General features: G+C 48.2%; 1 protein-coding gene across 5 annotated transcripts in view; it reads left to right on the top strand.

Moving 5' to 3' along the window:
* Positions 1-3,366: 3,366 nt before the first annotated feature.
* KEL (Kell blood group, metallo-endopeptidase) overlaps positions 3,367-10,234 on the top strand; it is a 26,383-nt gene continuing 19,515 nt past the window's right edge. For 2 of the 5 annotated variants that reach the window (XM_010855001.1, XM_010854997.1), the window contains exons 1-6: positions 3,367-3,587; positions 3,931-4,016; positions 4,327-4,471; positions 4,732-4,908; positions 6,836-6,960; positions 7,266-7,412. In XM_010855001.1, coding sequence (XP_010853303.1) covers positions 3,572-3,587; positions 3,931-4,016; positions 4,327-4,471; positions 4,732-4,908; positions 6,836-6,960; positions 7,266-7,412 — 696 coding nt within the window. In that variant the 5' untranslated portion in view covers positions 3,367-3,571. Of the gene's footprint in view, positions 3,588-3,901; positions 4,017-4,326; positions 4,472-4,731; positions 4,909-6,835; positions 6,961-7,265; positions 7,413-10,234 lie in introns of all 5 variants that reach the window. The other 3 variants (XM_010855000.1, XM_010854998.1, XM_010854999.1) reach the window with 3 other exon arrangements.

Genomic DNA, 10,234 nt, shown 5'->3' with positions numbered 1-10,234 from the left:
TCCATTCTGAAGATCAGCCCCAGGATTTCTTTGGAAGGAATGATGCTGAAGCTGAAACTCCAGTACTTTGGCCACCTCATGGAAAGAGTTGACTCATTGGTAAAGACTCTGATGCTGGGAGGGATTGGGGGCAGGAGGAGAAGGGGACAACAGAGGATGAGATGGCTGGATGGCATCACTGACTCGATGGACGTGAGTCTGAGTGAACTCCGGGAGTTGGTGATGGACAGGGAGGCCTGGCGTGCTGCGATTCATGGGGTCGCAAAGAGTCAGACACGACTGAGAAACTGAACTGAACTGAAACGGTAGGAAGTACTCAGTAAAAACTGTGTTCTGAATGTGGCTGCTCTGATTTTTGACATCATTATGGTATCAAACAAAAGATCCTGGGATTGAAATGCACAGAACCATGAACGCAATCGGGAGGCAGTGTCAGTGAAGGTCTGTGAGCGTCTGCTCCTGGGCCTTGCGCTGGTTGTGAGCTGGAGCCGCCTTGCCTTGGAGTTCAGCTGGGGGTGTGGAGTGACTGGGCGTGGCTGGGGAGGTGTGGATGCTGATCATGATGCAAGGTGGAAGATAAGGTGCTTTAGGCTCCAGAGGCGGCAGCCAGAACAGAGGCTTCTCCGCCTTCACTAAGGCCGAGGGATGGGGAGGGCTGGCCTGTCAGCCTTATCTCTGACTTGGCCCGGAGCCTAAGTGGCTGTTTACAGGGCTGGTTATAGGGCATGCTTGTGCCTCAGCTTGCTCTTATCTAATCTGAATTGTCCTTCTTATCATTTCCTCGAGAAACTGCAGCCCGGAGGACTTGGTTGGTGGAAAAGGATCAGGGAGGGGGGGGTAGGTGTGAAAGAAGCTAGAAGTCCATCTGTAGAGAACTGGACTTGGGGGAAGGGAAGGGAACAGAGAAAGCATGGTGGATTTGTATCTAAACAGACCAAAACCTCTCAAAGTCCTGAGTCATCGTTTGGTTCTCAATCCTTAACCTGCTGGCTTGACTGTTCTGCAGCTGAGCTCAGGCATTCAGTTGTCTGACTGTGAACCCATGGACTATAATAGCCAGCCAGGCTCCTCTGTCTGTGGGATTTTCCAGGCAAGCGTACAGCAGTGGGTTGCAATTTCCTCCTCCAGGGGATCTTCCCAACCCAGGGATTGAACCTGCATCTCTTGCATCTCCTTGCATTGGCAGGCTAATTCTTCACCACCAAGCCAGCTGGGAAGCCCCCTAATGTAGACACATGTTATTTTAAGAATCAACTCAGTGGATCACTGTTCTCTTAGACATTCAGAAAAAAAATGGGGAAGCTCATATGTGGCTGATATCTGCTGACTCCCACCCCACCCCACACCACCCCCATTCAATTGGTTTCCATAACTTTGTTTTCCTCTGTAAATGTTTTCTGTCCACGTGTTCTCCCCTCTGCCCTCACCCAGGGCTGGGCCTCTCTATATCACTCCTGTTCCATAGAACCAGCACTGTTTCTCTTGTCTTTTATCAATCCAGAACCCCAGCACCAGCCATTTGTAGGGATTATTTTCATCATGTCATACTCTTCCTCAAAAGCCTTTGGTCCCTTTTTTTCTGACTTTGAAGTTGTGACTTTTCTTCAAAACTTTCATGATGCTTTACAATCTGGTGTCCGTCAACATAGGAGCTTTATTCCTCATCTCCAGCCATGGAGCTGACCATCCTTACCCACATTCCAACAAATACCCCATAACACAGTACTGGTCAGGAAATACTGCAGAGGTATCATTACTGTGACTGTCCTAGTGAATCCCATTTTGCCTGAGATGGAGAAACAAAGAATGATGGTGAAATACGTTCTTTCAGAAATGTGCTAAGACCCCAGGTGAGGACTCAGTATGATGTGGGAAAGAGAATTTCTGGCTTAGAATGCAGTTCATTCCTACAAGTGTTTACAAAATATCTTATGAGGCTGTGAAAGAGAAAGGAGCCTTGTTTCTGTTACCAAAGAGCTTGTAATCAATAGAGAGATGATATACAAGTTTGCAAAGTCACTTCGGTCATATCAGACTATTTGCAACCCTATGGATTGTAGCCCACGAGGCTCCTCTGTGTGTGGGATTCTCCAGGCAAGAATATTGGAGTGGGTTGCCATACAAGGCAACTGGGTAATAGCATAAGAGGGTCAGTCATGCCTCTCTCAACTGGAAAAAAAAATGCACACCTTGAAAGTTGAGAATTATGTTTTATCTGGTGGACTTAATGAGGATTTAAGTCCAGGGTACAGCCTCTTAGATAGCTCTGAGGGACTGTTCCAAAGACGTAATGGAGGAGCCAGGTTGTATAAGAGATGTTGCAAAAATAGCAACAACATAAAAGGTAGTAGAATATCAAAAGTATCTTAGTCACCCAGTTGTGCCTGACTCATTGTGACCCTATGGACTGTAGCTCGCCAGGCTCCTCTGTCCATGGAATTCTCCAGACAAGAATACTGGAGTGGGTAGCCATTCTTTCTCCAGTGGATCTTCCTAACCCAGGGATCGAACCTGGGTCTCCTGCATTGCAGGTGGATTCTTTACCACTGAGCTACCTGGGAAGCCCATCAAAAGATTACTGCTAATTAAAGAAAAAACCATACATCTCAAGTTCATGACTTTAATGTTTGTCTATGTATGGGAAGATGCAGTCGTCAGGACTTATTGACATTATTCCTTTGATATGTACTGTACTATCTAGGGCTGGTATCCTGTTTTTCCTCTGTCCTGAATCCTCTCAGCATGCACCGTTGGGGCAGCTGTAGTGGCTGATGGCTTGATGGCTGAAGCATCCTTTGCTTACCAATATGACAGGCAACATTCTTTGTCCACACTTCATTCTTTGTGGAAGGTGTGAGACCAGGTGAGGTATTCAAAGGGAAATATCATTCCTCATTTTCCAAATGGTGAAACTTACCTGCCTGAGAGTTTAAGTGGTCATTCACAGTCACAGAGCTAGTAATGAGCAGATTAGGGTCTCCTAGCTTGTTGTTCTCTTTCCTGGACTGTTCTGCCTGCAACCTGCAGGGCTGTGATGCTCCCAGGGAAGCCATTAAGCATGCTTGGGAGCAGAGGGAATGGGCATGGAGCTGGAAGACCTCCCAGGGGAGGGGACGTTTGACCTGAGAATTAAAAGGCTCAAGATGTTTCCATCATATTAGGAAAGAGAGAAGAAAGAATATTCCAGAAATAAAGTCTGTGAGCAGAGGCATAGAGCAAGGCAAGAGGAGCCACCCAGGGCAGGATTGCTTGGGGAATGGAGACTGCCTCCCTTTGCCTCCCCTGAGAGGCTGAGATAAAGGAGCCAGGAGAGGCTGGGGTGTCTCCAGACCGATAAACAGGCTCCACCCAGAGGCCAGTAGCATGTGTGTGGGGACAGGGACTGCGGGTGGCACATGTGCCCTTTCTTTAGGAAAAAGGAACTGGGGTGGGGGTCAAAGCGAGGTTATTTCCTGAATCCCCGTCCTCAGACTCAGCACCTAGAGCAGAAGCAGGACGCATTCTGAGAGCAAGAGAGACGGCCAGACAGACGGCAAGTCCCCTGGAGAAGGCCATTCCCTTTGGGAGTCAGATGCCTAGGGTGGGAGGTGGGGCCAGCTGGTGTGTGTGTGTGTGTGTGTGCATTCTCTGTCCCCCTCAAGAAAGGAAGGATGTGGGACTTGGAGAGTAGGAACCGGGGAGGAGAGGCAGGTGATGGGAGACCGAGGAGGCGGGAAATCTCAGGAAGAGAGGTTCATTCTGAAGCCCGCCTAGGAGCACTGCCCTGGGATGAACATACATGTATGTGTGTGTGGTGGTGGTGGTGGTGGGGGGGGCACACAGGTAAGGGGGTAGGTGGGCAAGAGGAGGTCTCAAAATGACCTGATATAACTCTCTGTGATGTACCCCCTTCCTGAACCAGCTTCACTGTCCTGCCTCCTCCACATCCAGTTCAGGAAGGTGGACACAAAGAGTTGGTGGGGAGAGCCATGTGGACTGAGCAAGCGAGTGGATCGGGGACACGCAGGAGATGGGAGGTAAGTGCGCAGGGCAGCATTCTGACAGCCCTTCCAGCTCCCAGGGGTCCAAAGAAGGCTGGGTTTGGGAGAGTAAGGGGCGTTATCTCTGTACCAGGGGGTCCCAGCACTAACTAGCGGGGCAGAGCTCTGACAATCCTTCCAGCTCCCAGGGGTCCAAAAAGGCCTGGGTTCGGGAGAATAAGAGGCATTATCTCTGTACCATGGGGCCCCAACACCAACTAACTGTTCCTTCTTCCTCCTTTCCCCCTCCCTCCCCCATCCCAATTCTCTCCATTGTGTGTTTTTTGTTTCCCGGTTCTCGGCACAGAGATCTCCGGAAGAGGAGCTGCACACTGCACAGGATGGATGGTGGCAAATGACCTTGCAAGTGCTAAGGACCCTTCTGCTCTTCAGTATAATCCTTGGTCTTTCTCTGCTGCTTTGGGGCTATGTGTTCCAGGGCTGTGGTCCTTGTAAGCGAGATCCTAGATGCCCCCACAGCCCACTCTCCATCCACCCATCCATCCTCCCAAGACCCACCACACATCCTGACCCCTGGGGGACCCAGGTTCCCAGCCTCGTGCCCCGTGAATCCCTCTCCTGCCCATCAGTCAGACCATTTCCTCCTCATCAGGGTCCCTGTCCCTTTCCCTAACCAGACACTTCTTTGCTTTGCCCCTTGGGGGGAGTCCTCATCGCTTCCTCTTTCGCAGCTCTGAGCTTTTCCCCACAGCCCCTTGCAAGACATCTGTGTGTCAGGACCTCCTGGATCTCTACTTGGCCTCTGGGAACACCAGTGTGGCCCCCTGCACTGATTTCTTTAGCTTTGCCTGTGGAAACATCAACAGGACTGGCAGTCCTTTTCAGGCTCTTGCAGAGGAGAACAAGCGACGAGTTCGAAGAATCCTGGGTAAGGGAATCAGGATGGAAGATTCTCTTGCTGTAGGTGCCATGGAGCCTGGAATGATCATGACTGTCCCTCCCAAGCCTGTGTGGCTGGGGAACAGCCAGCTTGTACCATGCTCCACTGGCTCCTAGGGAACTGCTAGGTTTGCTTCTCCATCGCCATACATTTCACAGCAGATCCTGCCTCTCTTCCATCTCTTCTGGTCCCTCTCATCCTCATTTCTTTACCTGGTCCCTATCCCCTCACCTTTCCCATCCATCCACAGATATCTGTGTTATCTCCCTTAAATTTTCGGTCTCTACCCTGTGCCCGATGTCTTCCCACACTGGCGTCTCCTCAACAGCTATTGCACTTTAATCCTTTTCTCCATTGCCCTCATTCTCCAGCCTTCAAATCCTTCTTGTCCCCTAATGCTCTCTTGTGGGTATTACCCTCTCACTCTCATCATTCCCCAGATCCCCGCTCTCACTATTATCTCCTGTCCTCCCTGAAACCTTAGACAATGGCATGCCCAGTTGAATTGGAAGGAAGCTGAAACTGGGGTGCCAGAGATGGGTGATTGGAGATGATGGTGGGAGGAAAGAAGTGACAGAGTGGGTGAGAAGTGGTGGACGGGCTTTATCTGGTTGTGTGTAAGGGAAGAAATATAGAAGGACACAAAAGACATGCTGGAGGAAGGGGAGGACCAAGTTAAAAACCCTGGAGGTAGGAGAGTTTCTGTAGATGGTGGTTCTGTTGAAAAGAACCAAGAGGCGAACCGTGAGGCAGGAACCCAGGCCACCCAGGAAGTAGGAAGGTGATCCCAGGATGTTGGTGGACAGTGATGAGGACTGAGGAATGAGAATACAACCAAAGAGATGCATTTTCTCTATTGGGGAGCCCAGAGAACCTGTTGACAGTATCAGTCAGAATTTGGAAGAAATAAATGTATCCCTTTGCCCTCCTTCTTTTGATGGGAAAGAGTGGAGGTGGGTATTCCCTGCATAGCAGAGGCCAGGCTTTCAGGTACGGTACAGAGATAAAAAGAAAATGTACCCTTCAGACAGATTCTGTGGCCCACAATAGAACAAAAAGATATCAGGGGGCCTGAGTGAGTGGGATTAGATAGGAGAGAGTGGAGGGTTCCAGTGGTGTGCGTTTGGGTAATTGTCATGTGTGTGTTTGTTTCCTGGGATCAGAGAGAGGGGAGAGTCTGGGCTAGGGGAGCCAGCACTGGTTTCTTGGCTTTGCCAAACCCTTCCTCATGTTCTTCTGCTCCTATCCCTTGAAAGTTCTCTGATTTCCCCGATTTTTCTAATTCCTTCGTTCATCTCCCTCTTACCTCTCGTTTCTACTATTCTGCTTTTTCCATACTCTTCCCCCTACACCCTTGTCTCTTCCTCTTTATTGCCCTTCTTACATTTACTTTCCTTTTTTTCTTTTTTTTATGGTAGCCATTCCACTCGTCTTGTGGAGTATGAGATCTATCTTACTCACACCCACCCCCCAAACCAAGGATTGAACCTGGGCCCTTGGCAGTGAGAATGCAGAGTCCTTACCAGGGAATTTCCTCACCTTTCCTTTATCTTCCTCTTTGTCTTCTCCATGTTCTTATTCTCCCAGCAAATTGATCCAGCTCATGACTTGCCTGGTGGTACAGTGGTAAAGAATCTGCCTCCCAAGGCAGGGAATGTAGGTTCAATCCCTTGTTGGGGAACTAAGATTCCACATGCCACAGGGCAACTAAAGAAGCCTACATACCTCATGAACCCAGCAGAGCAAAACAGAAAAAAAAGAAGTTGTTCCCCTCATCCTCATGCCTGGGTTCCTCCCCTTCCCTCCTTTTCCCTGGGAATCCTCCCTTCCTTTCTTATAACCTTTCCATCTCCCACCTTCCCTGCTTATTTCCAAGCTGCCTCACTCCTTTAATTCTCCCCTGCTTCCTTTCTAGAAACCCCAGGTTCCTGGCGCCTGGCCCCTGGGGAGGAGAAAGCCTTTGAATTCTACAACTCCTGCATGAACATGAGTGCCATTGAGGCAGCAGGGGCCAGTCCCTTCAGACAGGTTATTGAGGAGGTGAGACTGGCACATCTACTTTTCTGGATGTGGAAAGCACACAAGACAAGTGTGTGCTCAGGGCTGCCATATTTTCTTCCCCATAGAGGATGGATCTCTTTCCTAGGAGTTTGGGAGGGAGGTGGACATGGCAATGATCTGTGGACATATCAAGACCTTGGCTGAGGGTAGGAAAAGGGGGACAGAGCTGGAGCCCTAGAAGCGGCAGGGGACTCAGGGTAGAAGTCAGGATGTAGCAATGGTGGTGAGGGATGTGCTCTGAGAGACTATATCCCTGTGTTGAGCGCTGTTTCTTTTCTTCCCAGCTTGGCGGCTGGTCGATCTTCGGTAACTGGACTCCGTTAGATTTTAACCAAACTCTGAGCCTTCTGATGAGTCAATATGGTCACTTCCCATTCTTCAGAGCATATTTGAAACCTCTTCCCACTCCTCCATACCTGCCAGTCATCCAGGTGAGGGATGTGCTGGCAAAAATGCAGGCCTGTCTCAAATTTGTTCTTAGACCAAAAAAATGTGCGATTCAGGAAAGCAACCTAACTTTGTTGTTGTTATGGTTCAGTCACTATGTCCTGTCTGACTCCTGGAGACCCCATGGACTGCAGCACGCCAAGCTTCCCTGTCCTTCACTATCTCCTGGAGTTTGCTCAAACTCATGTCCATTGAGTCAGTGATGCCATCCAACCATCTCATCCTCTGTCATCTACTTCTGCTGCCTTCAATCTTTCCCAGCATCAGGGTCTTTTCCAGTGAGTCAGCTCTTCCCATCAGGTGGTCAAAATATCAGAGCTTCAGTTTCAACACCATCCTTCCAATGAATATTCAGGGTTGATTTCCTTTAGGATTGACAGGTTTGATCTCCTTGGTGTCCAAGGGACTCTCAAGAATCGTCAGCACTGCAATTCAAAAGCGTCAATTCTTCGGCATTCGGCCTTCTTTATGGTCCAGCTCTCACATCCATACGTGACTACTGGAAAAACCATAGCTTTGACTATATGGACCTTTGTTGGCAAAGTGATGTCTCTCCTTTTTAATACACTATCTAGGTTTGGCAGAGCTTTTCTTCCAAGGAGCAAGAGTCTTTTAATTTTGTGGCTGTAGTCACTGTCCACAGTGATTTCAGAGCCCAAGAAAATAAAACTGGTCACTATTTCCACTTTTCCCCTTTCTATATCCAATGAAGTGATGAGGCCAGATGCCATGATCTTAGTTTCTTGAATATTGATTTTTAAGCCAGCTTTTTTACTCTCCTCCTTTACCCTCACCAAGATGCTTTTTAGTCCCTCTTCACTTTCTGCTATTAGAGTGGTATCATCTGCATATCTGAGGTTATTGATATTTCTCCTGGCAATCTTGATTTCAGCCTGTGATTCATCCAGTCCAGCATTTCGCATGATGTATTTTGCACATAGGTTAAATGAGCAGGGTGACAATATATAGCCTTGACATATTCCTTTCCAAATTTTGAACCAGTCAGTTGTTCCATGTAAGGTTCTAACTGTTGCTTCTTGACTTGCATACAGGTTTCTCAGGAGATAGGTTAGATGGTCTGGTATTCCCATCTCTGAGAATTTTCCACAGTTTATTGTGATACACACAGTCAAAGAGTTTACCATAGTCAATGAAGCAGATGTTTTTCTGGAATTCTCTTGCTTTCTCATTGATCCAACTAATGTTGGCAATTTGATGTCTGATTTCTCTGCCTTTTCTAAATCCAGCTTGTACCCCTGGAAGTTCTCAGTTCTCATACTGTTCAAGCCTAGCTTGAAGGATTTTGAGAATTACCTAGCTATCATGTGAAATAAGAGCAATTGTACAGTAGTTTGAACATTCTTTGACATTGCCCTTCTTTGGAATTGAAATGAAAGCTGACCTTTTCCAGTCCTGTGGCCGCTTCTGAGTTTTCCAAATTTGCTGACACATTGAGGGCAGCACTTTAATGGCCTCATATTTTAGGATTTTAAATAGCTCAGCTGGATTTCCATCACCTCCACTAGCTTTGTTGGTAGTAATGCTTTCTAAGGTCTACCTGACTTCACATTTCAGGATGTCTGGCTCTAGGTGAGTGACTGCACCGTTATCTTTAGGGACATTAATGTTGGAACCAGGGACTTGAGGTGAGATTAGGGGAGTTCTGGGAAGACCGTCTTTCTGGTCTTCCTTGTTGCTTATCTGAATCATCCCTGGAACACTGGACTCTTTCCCCCTGTGGCCTGTACTGCTCTTCTCTTATTTTCTTTTCAGTTTCCCCAGAGGGAGCTTTTTAAACCAAGAGCTAATTATGCTATTGTCTCTGTTTAAATGCCTTAAATGGCTCATTGGGTCTTCAGGATCCAGTTCTTAATCCTTAAGGAAGCCTTGCAAGCCTCCCTCTTACAAACTCCTCCAGCCTTATCTCCTCCTTATGCCCCAAGGCAAGCTTGTGCACTTATAGCTCCAAGGATAGTTCTCAGTTCTTTGTGTTCATGACTCCCTTTGCCTGCAACACCACTCCTCAATTTGCACACTCAGCCTGGAAAATTCCTATTTTTTGCATTTTGGTTTTGATGACTATCCCTTCCAGGATGTCCTCACCCTCCCCCTGGCTGCAATGGAGGTGGGCCTCTCTGTTCTCTCATTTCACGTGCTCTCAGCCTTGAACGCTGTCTTGAAGACTAAGCCTCTTAAGGACAGGCTCACACTTTATTCATTGCTGGTCCTCAGAACCTGGCACAGGGCCAGGCAGCTAGAGGCCCATGCCAGGTGCTTGTTGAGTGGGTTAATAAAACCTTGGAGGCATCGGTATTGTGGGAGGCAGCGTGATGCTATATATTTGGCCCCTACTTTCCAAAATTCCGCAAAACTACACGAGCATGAATATACAAGAACTGATAATCCTTGTGAGGTATTCTCAAGTTCAGTTCTCAGGGTGTGCTGAGGAGTGTAACTGGTGCAGCCTTGGGAAATTAGTTAAGATCTGAAATGGTTAAGGAGAAGCTCAGAGGGGAGAACTGGACTGAGCTCTGAAGCCTGGTTGATTCACCTAGGTGACAGTGAAGCTAAAGGGTCTTAAAAGGGCTGTAGGGAAGTCCTGAGATTAGGGAGGAGCCAGGAACAGTGTGACCCCTCTGCAGGTCAGTGAGGAGACTGGTCTCTTGAATAGAGGATTTGGGGTTGGGGTGGGGTGCGGTGGAAGGCAAAAGTAAAACTGAAGACATGAAGTTGAACCTGACTATTCCCAGCCTACAACATCAGACTGAGGTGATAACTTCTGACATAATAAGGGGTGGGGGGGGGG

The sequence above is a fragment of the Bison bison genome, unplaced genomic scaffold, assembly GCF_000754665.1.
Source record: "Bison bison bison isolate TAMUID 2011002044 unplaced genomic scaffold, Bison_UMD1.0 scf7180017864352, whole genome shotgun sequence".
Taxonomy (NCBI): Eukaryota; Metazoa; Chordata; class Mammalia; order Artiodactyla; family Bovidae; genus Bison; species Bison bison.
This window is presented reverse-complemented; position numbering and strand designations above follow the sequence as displayed.